The sequence below is a fragment of the Dendrobates tinctorius genome, unplaced genomic scaffold (genome assembly GCF_039654945.1).
Source record: "Dendrobates tinctorius isolate UK_male_01 unplaced genomic scaffold, ASM3965494v1 ptg000183l, whole genome shotgun sequence".
In the NCBI taxonomy this organism is placed as follows: domain Eukaryota; kingdom Metazoa; phylum Chordata; class Amphibia; order Anura; family Dendrobatidae; genus Dendrobates; species Dendrobates tinctorius.
In genome coordinates, this window is record NW_027361850.1 from 8,557,132 (window position 1) to 8,581,261 (window position 24,130).

At 41.5% G+C, this 24,130-nt stretch overlaps 1 protein-coding gene across 6 annotated transcripts in view; it reads left to right on the forward strand.

Moving 5' to 3' along the window:
* Positions 1–24,130, forward strand: part of S100PBP (S100P binding protein) — an 84,692-nt gene that overhangs the window by 45,920 nt on the left and 14,642 nt on the right. For 5 of the 6 annotated variants that reach the window (XR_012221465.1, XM_073552009.1, XM_073552008.1 and 2 more), the window contains exons 3-5: positions 7,706–7,803; positions 9,163–9,260; positions 14,598–14,682. Coding sequence is in view for 4 of the 6 variants with exons in the window: in XM_073552009.1 (XP_073408110.1) it covers positions 7,706–7,803; positions 9,163–9,260; positions 14,598–14,682 (281 nt within the window). In the remaining 2 variants the exon portion in view is untranslated. Of the gene's footprint in view, positions 1–7,705; positions 7,804–9,162; positions 9,261–13,041; positions 13,088–14,597; positions 14,683–24,130 lie in introns of all 6 variants that reach the window. The other variant, XR_012221466.1, reaches the window with a different exon arrangement.

A 24,130-nucleotide genomic window follows, 5' to 3' on the forward strand; every position in this document is an offset into this window, starting at 1 on the left:
GATCCGAATTGTGACCCTGGTCACACAAGGATAGAATAGGGGAATCACCAGCCTGTTTACAAGAAAATAAGCTTGCGTGGTGTTCTTGTATGTCTATAGTTTTAATATATTTCAATAAAATATTTGTAATTTTAGAATTAGTTTCTGTTTAGGAGCTGGTTTATGACTAATTCCATTTTTTATTTGTTTTCTGAGCACCACCATGTCTCACTGTAAGCACAATGTATTTTTTTTTTTTATTCATTTTTCTAAATGCATAGTGCCTACTGTGAAACGCCTATGGGGGATTCTGAAGAGACGTGTTGAGCATCGTTATCTATCCAGCATCCAGGCTCTAAAAGAGGTTGTTCTTGAAGTATGGCAAAAGATTTTGCACTGATATGTCACCAAATTGTTCATTCCATGCCATGGCGACTTGGTACTGTCCTTAAAAATCATGGCTTTTGTCATAAAAAATACTGGATGTAGTAGTTTTTGATGTGAGGTGTATTTAATTTTTTGCATCAATTATTTTTTAACATACCATTCTGGCAAAAAATTAAGAGACCACTACACAGTTTTATAAAAATCAGCTTCTCTACATGTCTGACAGCCATTCCATTCCAGTGTAAGTTGAATTCCAACCAGAGAACACCTCATTCTACTTAATGTGCTTCTGATTAGGTGATCACCTGGACCAAATCTTGTATAAAAAAAACCTGCATGGTGTTCACAATCCTCTTGCAATAGGACAAGCTGGATGGCAAAACAAGTGCTAGTAATATCCCAAAAATAATAGGAATGAAAAAATTACTTTTAATCATGCCAAAGGAGTTGAAAAGAAAAGTCTTGAGTGAGGAAAAGAAGGGCTCAATTCTGGCTTTACTAGTAGAGGGATACAGTGAGCGTCATGTTGCCTCCATCCTTAAAATTTCTAAGACGGTAGTCCATTACAATAGGGTCAAGCAGCAGACATTGGGGACAACAAAGCTACAGACCGGCAGAGGGCGAAAACGACTTTCCACTGACCGGGAGGACCATCATCTTATTCGAATGTCACTCAACAACAGCAAGATGACATCAAGTGACCTACAAAAGAAATTGCAAATGGCAGCTGGGGTGAAGTGCATGGCAAGAACAGTTTGTGACAGGCTCCTAGAGGCAGGGCTCAAGTCTTTTTAAGGTAGAAAAAAGCCTTTTATCAATGAGTAACAAAGGAGAGCCAGGGTGAAGTTTGCCAAAGACCATGAGGATTGGACCATAGAAGACTGGAGTAAGATAATCTTCTCTGATTAGTATAATTTTCAGCTTTGCCCAACACCTGGTGGTCTAATGGTTAGACGGAGACCTGGAGTGGCATATAAGCCACAGTGTCTTGCACCCACTGTGAAATTTGGTGGAGGATCGGTGATCTGGGGATGCTTCAGCAAGGCTGGAATTGGGCATGTTAATCTTTGAGAAGGACGTATGAATCAAGCCGCATACAAGGTTATCCTGGAAAAATAGTTGATCCCTTCTGCTCAGGCAATGTTCTCCAACTCTGAGGACTGATTTTTCCAGCAAGACAATGCGCCATGCCACACAGCTAGGTCAATGTGTGGTTGAAGGACCACCACATCAAATCCCTGTCATAGCCAGCCCAATCTCTAGACCTGAACCCCAATGAAAACCTCTGGAGTGTAATCAAGAGGAAGATGGATAGTCACAATCCATCAAACAAAGAACTGCTTAAATTTTTGCACTAGGAGTGGCATAAAGTCACCCAAAAGCAGTGTTTAAAGACTGGTGGAAAGCATGCCAAGACACATGAAAGCTGTGATTAAAAATCATGGATATTCTACAAAATATTGATTTTTGAACTCTTCCTGATTTAAAACATTAGTAATGTTGTTTCTATATGATTATGAACTTGTCTTCTTAGAATTATTTGAGTTCTGCAAGCACTGCATTTTTTGTTATTTTGACCATTTTCTGAAAATAAAAAATTTAGTGCTTGGAAATTTCGAAGACCTGCTGTCAGTAGTTTATAGAATAAAAGAGCAATTTACATTTTACTCAAAAATATACCTATAAAGAGAAAAATCAGACAAAGTGAACATTTTTCAGTGGTCTCTTAATTTTTTGCCAGAGCTGTATATCACTTAACTTTACTTTTATAGATTAAAAAAATGTTCTTTGAAATGCAGTTTTGTTAAAAGCAAGAAGAAAGCCATGATTAGCCCTGTTTGCTGTTTGCAAATGGTCCTGTAGGGGACACGGATAGCATGTGGAAGAAGGGGCTATAGTCAGTCAGATGAGACCAGGGCTGTGGAGTTGGTAAGCCACAGTTGCGACTCCGACTCCTGGATTTTATCAGGCTCCGACTCCGACTCCTTCATAAATGGCCAATTAATAACAACAAATTTACTGTTGTAAAATATTAAACATTGTGCTTATTCAGTTTCTCACCATCATATAAGTAATCAGACCACTTAGAGCAAAAACTACATTTAGTAGAATACAATTAGAATATAGCAAATAACTTTTATAAACTTTTCTAAACTGTAAGTAAATATGCAATAAACACTTTTATGCAGTTAATAAGAAGAAATCTATAAATTTGTCCTCAGAAAAAGTATTGCCTCTGTCAGATCCTCCTTCATGGATGCCCTCAAATCTGATCTAATTATTTTGAGAGCAGAGAACAACCTCTCTACACTAACTTGTGTTGGTGGCAAAGCAGTAACCACTCGGGCAACATCTCTGACAATGTCAGGATACAGAGGAATCGCTTGTTGCACTGTTATTTTTGATGAACGGTCACATTTCTCAATTTCTTTTAGTGCACATGAAAAATTCTGCTGAAATGTACTGGCTGTGTTCCTTGATGGGGATGACTCTTCTATGCGGGAACGCTTTGCACGGTCCTTGTGATCCAAATATTTTTCGAAATTAAATTCTTCATCAGTTGATGATGAGGGTGAAGATGTGGCAGGACGACCAAATTCTTCTTGTTCCTCCTGACTGTTCTGCAACCCTTTCATCCTTACTGCTATTTCAAACAGAGCTTCTTTTCCTTTACTTAGCTGTTGATCATCTAGAAGAATCCGATGCATTGGGTCTACATAAACAGCTGCCAAAAGAATGTTATTTTGTAATAGTAGCTCCTCTCTCCGTTTCATTGATGTAGCAATGCCACTTGCAATTAACCCTCCTCTTTGGGACAGGCGAAAAATCAGGTTCTTCCACTCCTTTAAGAAAATACCTGGAGTTAAGTCCTCTGCTTGTAATTTTTTAGTCGCTGTAAATGGGTGCTCTAGCAATTTTTCCAGCTCAGTCACCTGATTCCACTGACTTTCATTTAGCGTCAGTTGAGGGTTAGCCATGTCTACAAGAAAGGTTTTCAGTTCAACCAAGCGCTGAATCATTAAGTAAGTACTGCCCCATCGTGTGGCTTGATCAATAATTGCCCCTTTTCCAGCACGTCTCTTCAAAATTGAGTCAACTTTAGGGGTTCTGGCAACAGTAGCCAATTTTCTTACCTTGCCAATCAGTGCAGCAGCATGTCCTTCTTGCAGACTGTCTCTTATAGCCAGCTGTAGCGTATGCACAACACAGCGCATGTGATGAATGAAAGAACATATTGACACAGTTTCAACAAGATCATCTAAACTATCATGTTGCTGTTCATCTGAAGCAACTTCAGTTTGCTCCTCAGTTACAATACTGTGTTCCTCTATTTCAAACATTTCTGTGTCTGTGGACCCAGAATGTTCTTCTAGCTGCTGGTCACCATCATTACTCTCATTCATTAGCTCAATAGTACTTATCATATTTGAAGCATTGTCCGTTACGACAGAAAGAACTTGCTCCTTTTTAAGTTCATAGTCTTGCAGAACCTTTTCCACCAAGACCTGGAGAAACTCACTGGTGTGATGAGCTTTGGTGTCTTTTACTGCCATTGTCTTGGTAACTATTTCATTTTTGTCACAAACAAATCGGACATTGATGGCAAAATAGTTCACTCTGTGACGTGTGCAGGCATCCATTTTAAGAAACAGAAAGCGTCCCTTGAGAGTTTTTTTAAGTTCTTCCTTTTGTTTAAAAGCTTCTTCGATTACTAATTTTCTAATACTCTCTCTCTCTCCAGAGAAACACCAAGCTTGCGGGCCATTTCCCCATTCAGACACATAAAAGCTGGTCGTGAAAATAATGAAATAGGCACACTATCCTTTACAACAAGCTCTATGATCTGTTTTTTAAATGTATCTACTGTCATTGTCACAGTAACTTTGCCACTGACAAAATATCTTGCAACTGATGGCTGCAAAGTTCTCTGCTCCTTTGTTTGGCTGGAAGAGCTGGGCACTGGTTCATTGGTTTGGATGCAGTCTTTCTCATCCACTGCTTTCAGTACTTCTGGATGAAAGCGCTGTAAATGTCTCTTTAGATTAGAAGCTCTGGTAGGAGCATTTTTATCTTTGCCTGAATATGCACTCATCTTGGCTTCACAGCATTTGTTTTCGTCTGGATCATTTGTCATACACTGACAGACATAATGTTTTCTATCTTGAGTGATGGTGAAATGTTCAAATACAGCTGATATAATGTGATGCTTCTTTGACATTCTCAGGTTTTTAATTCTGCATTCACAATCCAAATGACAATTGTTTTTCCTAAAAACAATTGTACAAAATTATTGCCAGGTCGTACAACTGATATAGTGGTCAGTAATACTGTTATTATTCCTCATGTACTCACAGTTAACTGATGCAAAGTTTGTTGAAAGGATAATACTTCTTACAGTCTTCCTCTTCTGGGTAGCAGGCAGCCGTGAGATGCTTGGAAGACGCACACCTAGTATGGTCTAGTCTAGAGGAGGAGCTTTACTACTAAGAATTTGCAACACATTTTCACTTTCAGTTTCATACATTGTAAGTAGGGGGGTTGGGGCAGCATGAGGTTAACCAAGTATAAGATTAGATAAGGGCAGTGGAGAACAGTGACACAAGAAGTAAGAAATGTATCTATCTCCAGCAGAACTGCTTATCACTGTTGTTCATAGTTTGATAGAACATATATATTTGAGTAACATTTATAAAATTCATATGAAAGTTCAATTATGAAATATTAATACATTTTTTTTTTTTAAAGCTGGAGTCGGTACATTTCTACCGACTCCAACCAAAACTGACTCCGACTCCACAGCCCTGGATAGGGAAGCCCTGATTCTTTGGGGGTCCCTTCATACACTCTTAGGGTCCTGCTCCCTATACTTATATGAAACATTTCATATATGAGCTCTCAGAGAAAAGATCACCTCTTACCTAATCTTGTTATTCTCATTACTTAAGCTATTCTTGCCTCTCACCTCTGTACCTCTTATGATTCATGTAACTAATGGGCATATCACAAGTTACACGTAGGCCTAATGATCAGGCTAGGTAGCTAATGAGGACACAGTCTCAGAATTAGATGAATCATCTAATATATAAAGCTCAAAGAGTGTGTGTGTATGTATGTATGTATGTTTGTGTGTGTATGTCCGGGATAGGCATCCGCACCGTCGCAGCTACAGCCACAAAATTTGGCACAGTCACACGTCTGGACCCTGAGAGCGTCGTAGGCTATGTTGTGAGGCGAAATTTTAACCCCGCGCGTTCCAATTCACCAAACAATTTTGCCACTGTCTACATAATGGGGGAAAAGTGTCTGCGCGTCAAGCCTCGCCCCTCATGATGTCATAATGCCCCTATCTACATAATGGGGAAACAGTGTGTGCGTATCAAGCCCTGCCCCTCATTATGATGTCATAATGGTTGCCATGGCGACGCTGATGTCATCATAGGTTGCAAGCCCCGCCGCTCATGATGTCATAATGGTTGACTGGGATGGAGGATGTGTGATGGGTATATGGGCGCTGGACTATGGGATGGAGGATATGTATGACGGGTATATGGGCACGGGACTATGGGATGGCGGATATGTATGATGGGTATATGGGCACGGGACTATGGGATGGCGGATATGTATGATGGGTATATGGGCACGGGATTATGGGATGGAGGATGTGTGATGGGTATATGGGCACTGGACTATGGGATGGAGGATATGTATGATGGGTATATGAGCACGGGACTTTGAGATGAAGGATGTGTGATGGGTATATGGGCACTCGACTATGGGATGGCGAATATGTATGATGGGTATATGAGCATGGGACTATGGGATGGAGGATGTGTGATGGGTATTCGACTATGGGATGGAGGATATGTATGATGGGTATATGGGCCCTCGACTATGGGATGGAGGATATGTATGATGGGTATATGGGCCCTCGACTATGGGATGGAGGATATGTATGATGGGTATATGAGCATGGGACTATGGGATGGAGGATGTGTGATGGGTATTCGACTATGGGATGGAGGATATGTATGATGGGTATATGGGCCCTCGACTATGGGATGGAGGATATGTATGATGGGTATATGGGCCCTCGACTATGGGATGGAGGATATGTATGATGGGTATATGGGCACGGGACTATGGGATGAAGGATGTGTGATGGGAATATGGGCACTCGACTATGGGATGGCGAATATGTATGATGGGTATATGGGCATGGGACTATGGGATGGAGGATGTGTGATGGGTATATGGGCACGGGACTATGGGATGGAGGATATGTATGATGGGTATATGGGCACGGGCCTATGGGATCGTGGATATGTATGATGGGTATATGGGCACGGGACTATGGGATGGAGGATAATTATAATTTGTTATAACTAACCACAGTTACTATGCCCGGGCAGCGCCGGGCTCTTCAGCTAGTTATAGATAAAGGGGCTATGAACTCTTACTAAGGCAGGTTAATGAGAGACTAATATTAGGGTCTTGTATAACTAATACCTGTTTTCACCTTTTTCTGGAATTTCCCGAATGCATTAATGACATCTAATGATTAACATACAAGGAACAAGAAGCTGGTTGAAAACCATTTATGCTTACTGCTGATTAAGTTATTGTCCAATGAAATATGATTATGTAATGTTAACACCCACTGAAAAGGGTATATATGAGCAAATCTTTTCATTAAAAGGATGCTTGGACAGCATCTTTGATACAGATACTCCCTGTCTCTGTGTTGATCTGTCACATTGCCTGGGCAACAAGCTTATTAATCTGGCTACCATCCGGTATATCTGAAGATCTCCCCGTGAGAGATAAAGATCGAACCCATCAGTATTAACATGCGAGACTCGGCCGAGTTTCTCGCATGTGTGATCCCGGCCTTAGGAAGCCTTTGTAGGTGTGTTTTGTTATTTCAAATTTACTGAGATAATGACTTTTGGGTTTTCATTGGCTGTAAGCCATAATCATCAACATTATCACAAATAAACACTTGAAATGGGGCACTCTGTAATGATTCTATGCAATGAGTTTCACTTTTTGATTTGAACTGAAATAACTTTTTGATATTCTAATTTTGTGAGAAGCACCTGTATGTGTTCTTGATATTATTGTGTGTGTTCATGTACAGAGCCACATGTTTTAAGAGTTTTTTTGTTTACAATATAAAAACGTGAGGCTGTTTTAACAATTAAGATAAAATGTTATGTAACACAGGCTTTAATCATCGAGACAACTGTACATAATATAAGGGATTGCTGTTACGGCATACAACTTTAGCTGTTTAAACTAGTGTTAATCTTTTTTTTTTTTTTCTGCTCCCACTAAACAGATTGTAGCCCCTTCATGTTGTAAAGTACAAAGTTCTACAGAGCCAAAAAAAGAAAAGCCACGGATTGCAATTGCACCATTGTGGAGACCATCCTTCAGGTACCACATTTTTTGCCATCAGTGGAATCATAGAGGTCCCAGATTATTGTATTACTAGATGGAAGCCCCCTGTCGCATCGGGAGGGCAGTAATGTCACGATGGGGGCAGGCTTTGCAGCTTTGAGAATCTATCCCCCCATGTGCTCACCCACCTATCCACTCTCTCTTTCCCCATGTGCTGACTTCTCCCGTCTGTGCTCTCTTCTTTGACCTGTCTACCCCATGTGCTATCCCCCTTGTCTGCTGTCTCTCTCCTTCCTGTGCTGTGTTCTCCCCTCATGTGCTGTCCCGTTTGAGCTGTCTCCCCCTTTGCTCTGTCTCTCTCACCCCTGTGCGCTTTCTCTCTCCTCCATCTTCTGTCTTCTCTCATGTCATCTCTTGTTTGACCTGTGTACCCTATCACTAAACTGTCAGTGCACAGCATGTCAGGAGGAATTTCTGTTTAAAGGGGTTTTCCCACAAACGAAAGTTAATTTTAAAAATTGTATGTTCTGTACACGGTCAGGCACAGACCACAGTTCCTGGGTACGGGAGGAAGCAAAAGAAAATACTGACATTACAGCAGGAGATAGCAGAGGATTCATTTTGTGAGGTAGAATATTGTTGAAAAGCAGTCAGTGAAATATTTTGCCTCACAAAATGAATCCTCTGTGATCCCCTGCTGTAATGTCAGTATTGTCCTTTGCTTCCTCCCCTGCTCAGGAGCTGTGGTATTCTCCGTACATGGTCAGAAACAGACAATTTTTAAAATGAACTTTTGTTCATGGGAAAACCCCTTTAATGTGACTGGCTTCCTCTGCCTGTAGACATGTCACGCATCTGCCGCCGGGATCAGCCGCATGATTAACTGCACCTGCACGGAATTCTCGCAGGCGCAGTGCGACGGTGTTCCCCTGGTGGTACCGCGCAAGAGGTTGCGTGAGTGTGGTGCGTACGGCGTATAGAGTGTGTGTGTGTTCCGCTGGTGGTAACGCACAAAAGGTTGGTACCAGCAGCAGTTTCCATATTGAGACACCCATCTCTTGGGTGTCCCAATATGGCGGTCAGTGAACTTCCTCCGCTTGGAGTTCTGGGATACGGTGACATCTGGACAAAACAGGAAATTAAAACCTTACAAAGCAATTATATAAATAGTTAATTTTAAAGATTAAAATATTTGTTCTTAGATATAATCTAAGGAACTTCCTTTTGCATACGTAACTGTTTACATATCCATAGAATTATTTTCACTTCCTAAATTATAATTAATTCTATTCAAATATCTACTATCATATTAAATGCTTTTTTAACTAGGTTTTTTCATCTAGTGATGTTTTGGATATGTTTTTTTTTCTTGTGGCTGAATATTGTGTATTTTAGAGCATTTCTATCGGATCTTGAGTTGGAGAACGATAAGAAGGTTTATTGTAATAATGTTTTGCTGCACCTTACTAGTCCAAGAGATGCTACGTCAGAAGGTAATTAACCCATTGTATATGTAAAAAATATATATTTGTATGCCGTACATATGGAAGCCATTTATAGAAAATAGGTATTTGCTTGATTTGTTTAACCCCTTAAGTATGTACCAGATGATCACTTTTGCATTTTCATTTTTCCCTTACGTCCCTCCGGACAGCACCATGGAGGACGTCCTTCCTTGCCCTATAGTGGGACAGGATCAGAGAGAGGTTAAAAGGCCCCTCCCACCTCCACCCTCCAGTGTTTTTCCTGTCCCGGCAGGGGACGGTTGTATGAGAGGTTGCTCTTAGAGCGAAGATAGCCTGTGGAATCTATTGCACGACATATGGCCGCTGTGCACGGCACACGGCCGCTGGGCACGATATACTGCTGCCGTGCACGATATGTTGCCGCCGTGCACCATACGACCGCCGTGCGCCATACTGCCTCTGTGCATCATACGCCTCTGTGCATCATTGTGCCTCATATTGCATCATTGTGCCTCATATTGCATCATTGTGCCTCATATTGTATCATTGTGCCTCATATTGTATCATTGTGCCTCATATTGTATCATTGTGCCTCATATTGTATCATTGTGCCTCATATTGTATCATTGTGCCTCATATTGTATCATTGTGCCTCATATTGCATCATTGTGCCTCATATTGCATCATTGTGCCTCATATTGCATCATTGTGCCTCATATTGCATCATTGTGCCTCATATTGCATCATTGTGCCTCATATTGCATCATTGTGCCTCATATTGCTTCATATTTCATCATATTGCTTCATATGGCATCACTGTGCTTCATATGGCATCACTGTGCTTCATATGGCATCACTGTGCATCATATGGCATCACTGTGCATCATATGGCATCACTGTGCATCATATGGCATCACTGTGCATCATATGGCATCACTGTGCATCATATGGCATCACTGTGCATCATATGGCATCACTGTGCATCATATGGCATCACTGTGCATCATATGGCATCACTGTGCATCATATGGCGTCATAGTACTTTGGTACATCATACGTCGTCATATGGCTTCATAGTGCCTTTGTACATCATGTGGCTTCATAGTTCCCTTGTGCATCAGACTGCATCAGGGGGCTGCATAGTGCCTCTGTTCACCATGCGGCATCATGGGACCTCTGTGCAGCGTATTCCACTATGTGGCTTCATAGTGCCTTTGTGCTGCAACATAGAGCTCTATAGTGTCTGTGCGCCATACTGCATCATATAACTTCATAGTCCCTTGGTGCATCATATTGCATCATAAGCCTTCATAGTGGCTCTATGCATCATATTGCTTCATAGCGCCCCATAGTGTCTTGGCACATCATATTGCGTCATGGCGCTTCTGTACAGCATAAGGCTTCTGTGCATCATATGACGTCATAAGGCTTTGGTACCCCTGCGCCTCAGGGGGTCATTTATGGGTCCTAATACCTCTGTGCTTCATAATACCTCGGGTGCTGTGGCTTTGGGCCTCTGGCTTAGACCTTCTGATTTGGGCATTTTTGTGGGCCACACCTTGTATGGTTGGCCTACCACTTCACATTTTGTCTCAGGCCCCAACTCTGGTCTTTGTGTTTCGGGCCTAGACCCAGTTTCGGTTGCTTCATTCTTGGCAGCTGGACTTAGCCAGACGAACAGTTATGCTTGAATTGGCCTAGTAACTTAGCATTTCTTCTATTTGGAACAGAACTCTAAAGTGAGTTACTGTCTTGAGGGCTAAAGGCAGGTCCCTCTCATAGTTAACTTTTAAAGCGAGACATACGTCTTTGGGGTTCATCCTTTAAGTGGACATAGCCTGGGTGCAGAAAATCCCATAAGGTGGGAGGAAACAATTCTTCCCGACTCCACATAGAGCAGTCGGACTGGTTTCCTTGATAGAGACCCGTTAGGCAGATTCTTGTCCTATAAATCAGTTGTGTTATGTTTACCAGGGGTGGCATCACTACTTTTTGTACCTGGTGGCGGTTCAGCAGCCCTGCATCAGGTGCCAGAGGATCCCATACTCGCTGCTCTTACGGGAGTCAGGGCTCCTAAGGTAAAGAAGCGGTATCCATGACTCTTGCAGTCGAGAACCCATAGCCCATCTGCCTCGCAGTAGTCAATCCCCTCTGCGATGGGAGGAAACCTACTTCCCTCTAGTTAAAGAGTGTGGTTCCTCGCACCATAGCGGTCAGGGGTATAAATATCTCTAAGAAGATTGCCTTTTAGGATATAACATATGAATAAGTTGACACATTTACAGTGTCTGGGCTAATGACTTGTATAGAAGCGCACACACACTTACTCTCCTCAGTTCCAAAGTCCAGACTCCCGTGTCTAACATCAGTAAAACAGGCGTGAGGATCCACATTTCCCTTTAATGCTTCTAATGAAAAGCCAATGTTGGTAAGTGGCAGGAGAGGTTACCTGCCAGATGGAGTATTTCCTTAGTCTTAAATAATAGCCAACCCTTTCTTGAGGTTTAGACATGTAAAGGATTCAGAATACACAGGACCTCCTGGATGAGTAGGGTACAGACGTCTCAATACTCCGCTATTTTCCATGTACTGTTATTGCTCTGATCTGCCAGCGGAGCAGGGTCTCTGGCCTGCAGGTTTCCTTGTAGTATGGTAAGGTGGTCTCTAGCCAAGATTTAAGCCGAGCCCAGGAGGACCGACGAAGGAACTATCCTGTGTTATAAGCACATACAGCGAATTAACGGTCTGTACAGTCCTCTTTGTATTATGGCTGTGGTTATCACCATACCTTTTGCTGGGCAATAAGGTTTTAATCCTATTTCTGTGACTGCGGTGTTCATAAGTATCTATCACAATAACTGTAATTCACTGCGGTTCATTAGTGGTATTGGGGTGCAACAGGTTGTTCCACTGCAAATCTTGTTGCCACATTCATACTGAAATTGGCCATTATAGACATATATCAGACACTCACTGCGGTGAGTACCTTTGTAGATCCCTTTCGATATCTATATTTCTTCTCATCTTATAGATAATGTCTGGATCTAGCCTGGTTCTTGCCTAGAACTTTGATCTGGGGGCTTCTGTACCCACCCTGAGACCTTTGCTTTGGTATTCTCCATGGTGCTGTCCGGAGGGACGTAAGGGAAAAAGGGAATTAGACCTACCGGTAATTCTGTTTCCTGTAGTCCCTCAGGACAGCACCCTTAGTTCCCTCCCTTATGTTTGTCTTTAGGCTTGCATGGAATCGATCGGCAGATTGTTCATCCATCAGGTCATCGTGGCTCGAGATGGGGATGGAGCCGCTAAAGGGTCTTACAGACGCGTTTGTAAGGGCGTGTTTAGACCATTTCCATCCATCCTCGGTGGTACTTTGAAAAAACACTGGAGGGTGGAGGTGGGAGGGGCCTTTTAACCTCTCTCTGATCCTGTCCCACTATAGGGCAAGGAAGGACGTCCTCCATGGTGCTGTCCTGAGGGACTACAGGAAACAGAATTACCGGTAGGTCTAATTCCCTTTTTTTCATCTCCCTTTTTCAAAGAGCCATAAAAAAATAAAAATATTTTTCCTGTAGTTCATATGAGGGCCTGATTTTTTTTTTTTTTTTTTTTTTTTTTTTTTTTTTCGTGGGATGAGTTGTAGCTTTCAATTATGCATTCATTTTACCATATAATGTATGGGAAAATGGTGGAGGAAAAAATTCCAAGTGCAGTGATTATGGTGGGGGGGAGCTGAGGATGTAATTCCGCAATTGTTTTGGAGCAGTGTCAGTGTTTTGTTTTGTTTTTTTTTTTTTGTTTTTTACAGTTTTAATATTGTGCAGTAAAAATGACCAGGCAACATGATTTATCAGGTCAGTATTATTATGGCGATACCAAAAAAAAGTATGTTGTGTGGTATACTGAGTGAAGACTCACTTTTTGCGTCTGACATTTTTTTATTGATAGAATTTGGGAGTACATACTATGTTTTATCTGCTTTTTAGATTTTTTTGCAGGAGGTGCAATTACAAATTTAAAAAAAAAGCTGCATTTTTAAAAACTGCATTTTTGGCATTTATATTTGTTTTTTTATCACATTTACTCTACAGGTATAATAATTTTATATTTTGATAGATCAGAGCTTCCTGGATTTGTAAGTTTGTTGATATACTCGCCGATCGCTGTTTTTCACGGTATCTAACGTTGCTGTGGTCCTCTTTTCGTGTACATGACTGCAATTCTGACTACATCAGGTTTTACATGTGAGCCAGAAGTCACTTCTACAATGTAAATCTATGGAACTTCAGATTGAGGCTGCAGAGATTTACATTGTAGGGCAACGTCTGGCTCACTGTAGATGGCAGTATGATCTGAACAGACGGATTCACTGTCACGCGAGTGAGAAGAGGAGCGGTGCTGGAAACCAGGGAAGACAGTGATCGGTGCATATATTAACGCATTTACACAGGTGACGGACATACAACGTTTAATGGGAGGGATTCTTTAAAGATTATGGTTAATTGCTTTTTGTGTCTCTGGCCAGGATTTTCCTAACCATGCTGAAAAGGGGCTAGGTTGAATCAAAATTTAAGAGGATTTCAGTACAATTTGTTTGACACACAGGGTACACATAAAGAATGAAGAAGCCTCTAAAGAGTTCTTTCTCTGCAAGTTAAATTTGTATGTGTATTTTTATAGTAGAGTTTATTGGATGTCCTTTCCAATGGCCAAAATGTGGCCATTTGAACTTGCGTGTTTTAATTTCAAGAAAGGAGAAACACCCACAAGCTTTCAGTGTTGAAACCGCACCCACAACTGATAGGGATGTCTCTATAAAACTCCACACAGGTCATTTTGTTATATACACGTGAGGAAGGCATTTAGAGCAGAAATGCGTTGTTTTTAATTACTTTTCAAGGTTTGTCATGCTATTTTAATCTGTAACCAGCATGAAAAAACATTTCCTTTTATGGATTTTTAAATAAATTTGATTCCAAAAGCAAAAGAGTGTCATCATCACTAATCTGAACATTACCCGGAGGTATGTTTACATCTTGCGTTTGTTTGGGATCCCCACCGGAAGAGGGAAGCGCCGAATTTTCTCTCCCATTTTGTTTATATGTAACATACATACATATATCGATACAATTGATGTAGATATTAATTTATAATAAACTTCCCATTAAATTATAAATTGAATTTACAGAAGGAGTTTTTAGTGTAGCAATTTACAGTTCATCTGTTATCTAAAGAAAAATTGCATCTTAGACGTGTTATTGTGTGATAAGGGGAAGTATACACATTTGTGCGTATGCATTTAACATACTGGATTTCAAAGTTTAAGGTTGATTGCGTTTGACTTGCTTTGCATCTTTTGTACAGATCCTTCTATTGAGCTGGCCTCATTATTGAAGCAAATCAGTCGGGAGCACCAGAACTGGCAGCATCCATCAGATCTTAGCAAAAGGTATGCACGGCAAAACATGCCTGACAAAAGTATACTGACTATATCCCCAACTCTTATCTACTGTGTATCCTCTATATTGTAGGTAAATACGGTCCCTTTTAGTGCCTCCTGTGGCAGTCCTTAGGACTGTATTATGTGGCATTATTCCTTGAACTTAAGCAGATTTAAAGAAGCACTCCTATCAAAGTTTATCTTAATATATTGCAATCAACATATTACTTAACACTGTGTATTTTTAATCATGTGATGTGATAGACCTAATGGAAAAGAGAAGAATTAGCTGGGTAGAAGGGCAAAATGAACAATTGTAAGTACCCAGTGCTATATAATATAGCACAAATTTTGATATGAGTACTTCTTTAAGAAAAACTATGACTTCCTCTATGAAAATACTACCGTGAAAACACAGGGTAAGGGTAGAACAGTGTGGCAATACTTTATTTAATCACCCGTAGACCATAACACATAGAACAGCTCCAGGGTCATTTGGATGTTTTGGGTTGTCATGATTTAAAAAGGGAAAGCACAGTAGTTTGACAATAAATGGCTTCACCCAACCACTAACCATGAGTGGAGAAAAAGTTTTGGTGTTCTCATTCATATTCTCTGAAAAAAAAAAAAAAAGCCAAGAAAGCAAAAATTCTGCCGGGTATGAAAACTTTTGAGCACAACTGTATATAAAACAAACAAATAGTTGTATTTTCCATACAGAAAACAGTCCTTATATGAAGGCAATATATCCTTTTTCCCCCTTTTCTGATGTTCACCCCATTATTAACCCTGTTTTTCTTATGATAATATTAAACAACCCATCTTTCACCAACACTTCAGAGACCACCCTAGAGCAGGGTTCCCCAACTCCAGTCCTCAAGGCCCACCAACAGATCATGTTTTCAGGATTTCCTTAGTATTGCTCATGTGATAATTGCTTCACCTGTGCAATACAAAGGAAATCCTGAAAACATGATCTGTTGGTGGGCCTTGAGGACTGGAGTTGGGGAACCCTGCCCTAGAGCACCTAATCCAATTGCCCCATTGTTTACCAAATTTAGCTGTTGTTCCCCTGTTACCATACAACTTTTTTCTATCAATATCCTATAATTTCATCTATCAAAGGAGGATCGTTTGCTAACCAGTATTTGGCTATGGCTTTCCTAGCGATACAGTATTTTGTTAATGGCCAACTGAATTGGATTCTGGCCTATCTCCTCTCCAACAAGGCTCAAAATACATAGTTGTCCACTACTTGGGGACAACTTCTTCTCACACCTTTTGCTTAGCCCCAATAAAATAATAAAGCTTATACTAATCTCCCTTGTAAGCGCCGTTCCCTTGGTGTCGGCACTCACTCTTCCCAGGGTTCCCATGCTGCTGTTGTGACAGATGACGCCGGCGCCCAATCAGTGTTGGCGTTACAGTCTTCACCTCTTGTCAAATTGAGCAGGAAGAGGACGTGAGAGAGCAGCCACAAGCCCGGACTTCCTCTAAATGTTTAATTTGTCCGTAGGTGGGGACAGTGACGCCAGCGCTGAATGGGCGCAGGCATCGCGTGTCTCAACACCACACGAGCCCCGGGAACGGCAACAGCTCAGGAGGTGAGTATTGGTATCATTATTTTATGGGGGCCGAACATTTTTATCAAGAAAGGGTTGTCCTAGTAGTGGACAACCCCTTTTAAGTAAGATTTTTTGACCTTAGACTTCCATGACTTAAAGAACTAGAGCGTTCTGTGCCATACACCAATAACAAAGACTGTAGAGGAAGGGGGAATAAGAAGTGTACACACCGCACCAGTAATCCCAAGTAGGCAAAACACTTGCAAGAATGAAAATTGACAAAATACTATTTAATATAAAGCTCAATGTGGGTGGGTATGTATGTATGTGTGTGTGTGTATGTCCGGGATTGGCATCCGCACCGTCGCAGCTACAGCCACAAAATTTGGCACAGTCACACGTCTGGACCCCGAGAGTGTCCTAGGCTATGTTGTGAGGCGAAATTTTAACCCCACGCGTTCCAATTCACCAAACAATTTTGCCCCTATCTACATAATGGGGAAAAAGTGTGTGTATCAAGCCCTGCCCCTCATTATGATGTCATAATGGTTGCCATGGCAACGCTGATGTCATCATAGGTTGCAAGCCCCGCCGCTCATTATGATGTCATAATGGTTGACTATGGGATAGAGGATATGTATGATGGGTATATGGGCATGAGACTGAGATGAAGGATGTGTGATGGGTATATGGGCACTTGACTATGGGATGGCGAATATGTATGATGGGTATATGGGCATGGGACTATAGGATGGAGGATGTGTGATGGGTATATGGGCACTCGACTATGGGATGGAGGATATGTATGATGGGTATATGGGCATGGGACTATGAGATGAAGGATGTGTAATGGGTATATGGGCACTCGACTATGGGATGGCGAATATGTATGATGGGTATATGGGCACGGGCCTAAGGGATCGTGGATATGTATGATGGGTATATGGGCACGGGACTATGGGATGGAGGATAATTATAATTTGTTATAACTAACCACAGTTAGTTACTATGCCCGGGCAGCGCCGGGCTCTTCAGCTAGTACTATTTAATAATCTAGCTGCACAAACAAAAAAATATTGTGCACCTAAATGATTTAATAAAAGGTATTTTGTCACTTTTTCATTCTTGCAAGTGTCTTGCCTACTTAGGATTACTGGTTCCGTCTGGACATCTTCTCCCCCTTCATCTCCAGGCTTTCATGACTAACTTTCCAATGTTTTCCCATAAGTCAGCCAGTTTAGGGCACGACCAAAACATATGCGTTACGTCCTGTTCTTCCCCCTGTATCTCAAGCATTCATCGTCACTTCTAAGGCCCATCCTAAATGGTGCTTTAGGGGTTCTGTAGACTCTGTGTACCAAAAATAGAGACCTCCTTTGGAACGTATTGGTTGAGACCTTCCCTGTCAAATCAAGGACGTCCTCCCACTCCTCCATTGGAATGTTTCCCACATCTTTCACCCATCTATCTTTTTTTCTTTTTTTTTTTAACCAGATAACTTTTTATTATTATTTTGTTTTTAATAATACAACAATTCAAACCAAAGCCCCTCCACCTTACAACCACCTTTCCCATCCCTGGACATTATACAGTCACACCATACATAAGACAGACCATCAATACAGTAAAAAAAAATTGGCAGAACCCAGAAAGCATACTACAGGTTGTTTAGGAATCATTGGCTCCAGAAATTCCAAATTGCACCACATGCCCAGAACTTGTGCATAATATCCATTGGAACCACCCCACAACTTAGGTTCAAGTCATCCGGTCACACCCCTATTCTATGCAGAAATGTGGAAGTTCTATAAACCCAGTGCAGTAAAGACAACTGTGATAGGCTATGGGTCTCATTAGTGGACATCTGCGGGACAGGCGAAACAGTATCCTCATACTCAGCAGCTTCAATTATCCCAATATCCTGTTCCCACTTATCTTTTTAATTTTTTGCGGGTCTTTGGATATGACTTGAGAAAGGAGTATTTTGTATAGTGTAGAGATGGCCCCTGCTATAGAACTTTGATTAGAGACCACAGAGAACACCAAGAGATCATTGGTTCTGAGAGGAGAAAGCTTCTTGTGCAAACCAAGCATGACACAATTGCAGATACTGATAAAAGTATTTATTAGGAAGTGGAAACATATCTCTAAGTTAGCTATCAAAAATCCCATTGGACTGTACTTGAGCAGGGGCTAAATCCCTCCAATCTTAACAACTGCAGTCATTTATTTTTTTCCAAAGTTTGAATCATGAGGACCATTGTTGGGAGTTTGTTCCACCTCAAGGAAGGGCAAAACTGGAAGTCTTCTTGTATGTTTCTGTAATATAGAGACTGAGGGAGCCCTGAAGCAGCTTAAGTTGCTGCAATTGTGAGGCCAAAAAGTACAGCCACGGATTAGGGGCAGCCAGATCCCCCTCCTCTTTCCCCCCTTTGTAACCTATCATATTTGATCCTGGCTATACTCTTTTTCCATATCAACTCACAAAACGTAGCTTGGAATTTGAAGTAGTATTTCAAGTGGAGCCATATTGGAGTGTTATGAACTACACACAATTGCGGCATCAAAACCATTTTGACTCTTTGTGCGCCCACAACAGAGGTCACTTGCACGAAGTATTGATCATTTTCTGAAATTGAGTGTATAAGGAGTTCGGATTCAGGGTTATTAAAGAATTTACATTAGCGGAGATCTGGATACCCAGATATTTAAACTTTCCCCACTGTCAACCGTGTCTGTTCCACCCTAGACATCTGAGAAAAATCATCTACCTACATGAGGATAGATTTTTCCCAGTTAATACGCAATCCTGAAATGTGGCTCATTAATCATAGATATAGCATTTATTAATGAATCCTTCGTATCACCGAGAAATAGAAGATCGTCTGCATACATAACGTGACCTTTTCCTCCACAAAATGTTAGACAAAACCCGCAGCATCCCCACTAGTACGCAATTTAATAGCAAATAGTTCTTTGGCCAATGCAACTAACATGAATCAACCCCCAAATATAGTCTCCCATCATGTTCTCGTTATACTGTCCTTGATAGCGTTGTTCAAAGTCCTTTATATCCTGATGAAAGCGCTCGCCTTGCTCTTCTGAGTAAGCCCTGATGTTTTCCTTGAATTTGTCAAGATGAGCATCTAAGATGTGTACTTTGAGAGACCACCTACATCCCATTTTTCCAAAGTTCTTTATCAGAGTCTGAACCAGTTTCACATATCTCTCATCCTTGTGATTTCCCAGGAAAAAAAAACATGCACCACTATAGCAAAGCTGCTCCAAGCTGCGTTCTCTTTTCTAGTCAGCTTCTTTATGAATTCTTCGTTCTCTAGAAACTGCTTGATTTGTGGTCGGACAAAGATACCAGCTTTTACCTTTGCCTCAGAAAGCTTAGGAAAGAGATCTTGTAGGTACTTGAAGGCTCCCGATTCTCTGTCGAGAGCTGTGACAAACTGTTCAATCAGGCCTAACTTGATGTGCAGGGGTGGCATCAGCACTTTCCATGGGTCCACAATGGATCCCACTTCATGTTATTATTTCCCACAGAAAACTCAGTCCTCTGTGGCCAGTCCCGCCTGTGATAGTGCTGATTGGTGTCCCAGCTGTCCCAAGGGCAAAGAAAACAAGGATACTTTGTAAAACCGTCTTGGCGGCCCATTAGAAATGTCACCATTTTGAAGTCTCCAATAACGTCCCAGCCATAATCCTCATACTTCAAGACACATAACAGCAGCTTGACACTGGTGTAGTCCTCTTTAAGGTGAACCGAGTGCGCCACAGGTAGAGATGGGTACTTGTTACCATTATGCAGCAGCATGGCTTTGAGGCTCCTGGATGAACTATCTATGAATAGGTGCTACTCGCTCCAGTTGCACGTGATTCCTGTAGCTTCGAATAGACCCGCCACATTGTTGCAGAAGCATAGTCCATCTTGCTGACTGAAAAATATGGCAAACGTTTGATGTCTCTTTCTCTGATCAGCTACTTTGACACTTTCGTCTAACTAGTTCCACTGTTTGAGCCTGGACGTAAGAAGCTCTTCATTTGACTTGGTGGGACCGAGGTCTCTGATGAGATCGATAAGGTTTTTTTGATTAGGATAGTAAGGTGTTCTTTCTTTTTTGAAACTGTATTCTGGATCTGCATTGTCTTCCTCACTCTCAGACTGCCTACATTCTCCTGAAGATGGCTGAACTCCACCTGGAGGAATGGGTACGGGCAGCTCGTGGGAAGTGTGAAACTGGAGCAATTGAGGAAGGAATGTCTGGATAGGTGTTAGGCCTCTTTCACACTTCAGTTTTTTACAATCAGTCACAATCCGCCAGGTTTTGAAAAAAACGGATCCTCAATTTTCTTTTGAGGATCCGTTTTTTTCCCCCATTGACTTGCATTAATGGCGGATTGTGACGGATTGCTGTCCGTTCCATCCGTTTTTTTTGAGGATCCGCCAAAAGTTGCTCTCCGTCACCATCCTCAAAGATTTCAAAACGGAGCTTGCAACGTTTTTTTCTCTGGCGGATCCTCCAGACACTCATTTAACCCGAAATTCTTTCTGGGTGCCGGACAAAAAAACTCACACTCTCTCTCTCCCTCTCCCCCTCTCTCTCCCCCTCTCTCTCCCAGCAGTTCCTTTAAATTTCCTCATTTTCAGGATCCGTCTGAAAACGGATCCTGTGCCATCCGTTCACATCAGTTGAGAACGGATCCGCTTCTCTGACTTTTTGGCGGATTTGAACTGATGCAAAAAAACTGAAGTGTGAAAGAGGCCTTAGGATGCCGGTTCGACGTTTGGGTGGATCCACCATACAGAAGTAGTTGACGTGGTCAGTAGGCACTCGCCAAATTCATGAGATAGCAAACTTCATTGCCCTTTTTTCTTCTCTGTACCAGCCTGTAAGGTATTAACCCCTTTACTCCCAAGGGTGGTTTGCACGTTAATGACCGGGCCAATTTTTACAATTCTGACCACTGTCCCTTTATGAGGTAATAACTCAAAACTGGAAGTCTTCTTGTATGTTTCTGTAATATAGAGACTGAGGGAGCCCTGAAGCAGCTTAAGTTGCTGCAATTGTGAGGCCAAAAAGTACAGCCACTCAAGTTAATTCTGGGAATACCCCTTTTCCATAACAAGTCCCTGAAGATGTTGTGCAGTCTGCAAAACCATTATTTGGGAAACCACACTAAGAAGTTGTGAAGAATGTATCACACTGTTCATCTTAATCACTATAGGATCAAAATGTAATGGAATCTAATACTGCACTTTTCTTGAAGAAGAGAAAAAAAAAATTATATTCTCAAATTACTGGAATATTTGAAGCATTTTTAAGAGCCGTGGTGTCCTTATTGTCCAAGGGGAGTATAGCGGACTTTGACCAGTTAATATTCAGACTCGAGAATAATCCAAATCTCTATAATTTCCATATTGCCGGTGAGTCAAGTATTAAAATTATTAACAAACAAAAGTTTGTCATCAGCATAAAGGGCTATCTTTTCTTCCTTATACTCATATTTAAAGCCCTCTATCCCATTGTGCTTCCTGCTGATAATGCAGGCTAAGTAGTGGTGACAGAGGACATCCCTGTCTAGTTGCCCTGTGCAGCTCCAAGGTATCAGAAATATTTCCATTAGCCCTTATTCTAGCCACTGGGGCCCTATAAAGTAACTTTATCCATTGAATGAAGCTAGTACCAAAGCCCATCTCTGCTAACACCATACACAGATAACCTCACTCGACGTTATCAAAGGTATTCGTGGCAGCTAAAGAAAGAATAGCTTTCTATCTTGGGTCTGTGTGAGACTTGTATATTTAGGAATAACCTGTTTAGATTAATTGCTGTAGACTTCGAGGACATAAAGCCAGTGAGAGCAGAATGTATTACTGAGGTTATGGCATTATTTAGTTGTTTTTTTGGGGGGTTTTTTTGCAAAAGTTTTAGCCAAGATCTTGACATCTGATGGTCTGCAAGGAGAGTGGTCTATAGGAGTCCAGTAATTCCTTATCTTTGCCCTCTTTAGGTAGAACCAGAATCAGCACTTCACATAAAGATTTTGGAAGATCCCCATACTGAAATTCATTATTAATCATTTCCAAATATTGCTATAGTAATTTCCCCCTCGACGAGTTTAGAGATTTCTATTCATCTGATCCGGGGGCCTTCTCATTTGGCATTGACCCCCACTGGTTGTTGAAGTTCTTCCACTGAAATCTGCAAATCTAGATTATCACCATGTTTAGCCTTTTGAGAAGTGAGGCCAGTCCCTATCAAATATTCAGAGAAGCCTAAAATAGAATCTTTGCAGAATCTGCAATATTTTGGGGATTTGGGTACTGACCTTTCCTTCCGCACTGCTTAGTTTATAAATAGTCATTCTCTCTCTGTGTCTGCGCCAAACTAGCTAACAATCGGCCAGTAGTTTCTCCTTTCTCATAATACTGTTTCTTCATAAACATTAGCTTATTCTCAAGCTTGTTCTAGAGAATATGCCTTTAAATGTTTTTGGATGTCCTTTCATCTCATTGAGTTTTCAAGGCATTTATTTTGGATGTATGCCATTTTTGTCAATCATACCTTGTCCTGCAATTCCAACCTCTTTTTCTGGAAATTATCCTTTTATTATTTTATCTCATTATTGCCCCTCTCAAAAAAACCTTCATGGCATCCCATGGGGGGCTTAGTGTGGAAAAAGCCCTTTCAGGAAATCAATCATCGTCCTCCTCTTGTATTAAAACTGAATGTCTGGAACCCATTGGGGACATTCTCAGATACCCTTGAAGGTTTGTTCTCGACTTCTGGCTATTGGGGGTTGTATTAATAATAATAATAATAATAATAATATTTATTTACATAGCACCATTGTACATTAGTATGTGCTTTATGGGCATACTGCTCCAGCCTGGCTGCTACATCATCCCCAGAGTCCCTTTTGCCTCTTACCATAGGATGCGCGGGCACTATCTTGGGAGATCATCTGCTGATCGCCATCTTCCTTTCCCCCAGTTTTTTGCTGTGCGTCATGTCTCCCCAGTAAACCAGGACCCAGATACCAGCAGACCCCCAGGGTCATCCAGCACTTCCGATATATTCTTACATGTTTATCGACGCCAGCTACAGGCACGAGTAGTCGGTGACACTATGACACAGGCCAGCCACACACTTTTTCCTGCTCAACGTCAATGGGATCCAAGGCTCCTGACTTTGATCAGACAGCCATCTGAAGACCTCTTAACTGTAGCAGTACCCCCCGCAATTGTTGGTATGTATTCTGCTGCCCGGCCCACTCCTGGCTCACCTTCACCCGCCACACAGCATTGCGGCAGGGTGTGAAAATGGCTGGCGGCACTTCCACCACATGCCTCCGTCAAAGAGGCCCAAGATCTCATCAATGGCATTTTCAGGAGATCACCAGACTTTCCACAGCGCCAGCACAGACCCACACACTCAAGTCCTTTTAAGGAGTGCTTTAGGAACACAAAACACTGGATCTCTCGCAGGATATTATAAAGGATATTAGGAGCTCGGCTCACACATCCTCAGTCCAAAAGCATAACCAGTCCCCTGGGTTAAAAACAAGTTTAAATAAAAAAATATATATATATATGTACAGCAGTTTTAGTATGGAACTGCAAAGTAAGTATATCAGGTCTAAGTGATCCATTTAATAATGTATGCAGTTTGTATTGTATAATATGGTGACAGATATGCTTAAATTCAGGGGGTTTATAAAAAAAAATTGCAGCCATAGATAATTTATTTTCACATGCTCAACAGTAATTGCACAAGATAACAAGTCTAAATGTAAGTTTTTCAGTCACCCATGACAGCACACTGAGAGACTGGATCTGCCCTACCAGGACAGGAAACCTTCAAGATAAAAAGGGTGGCTCC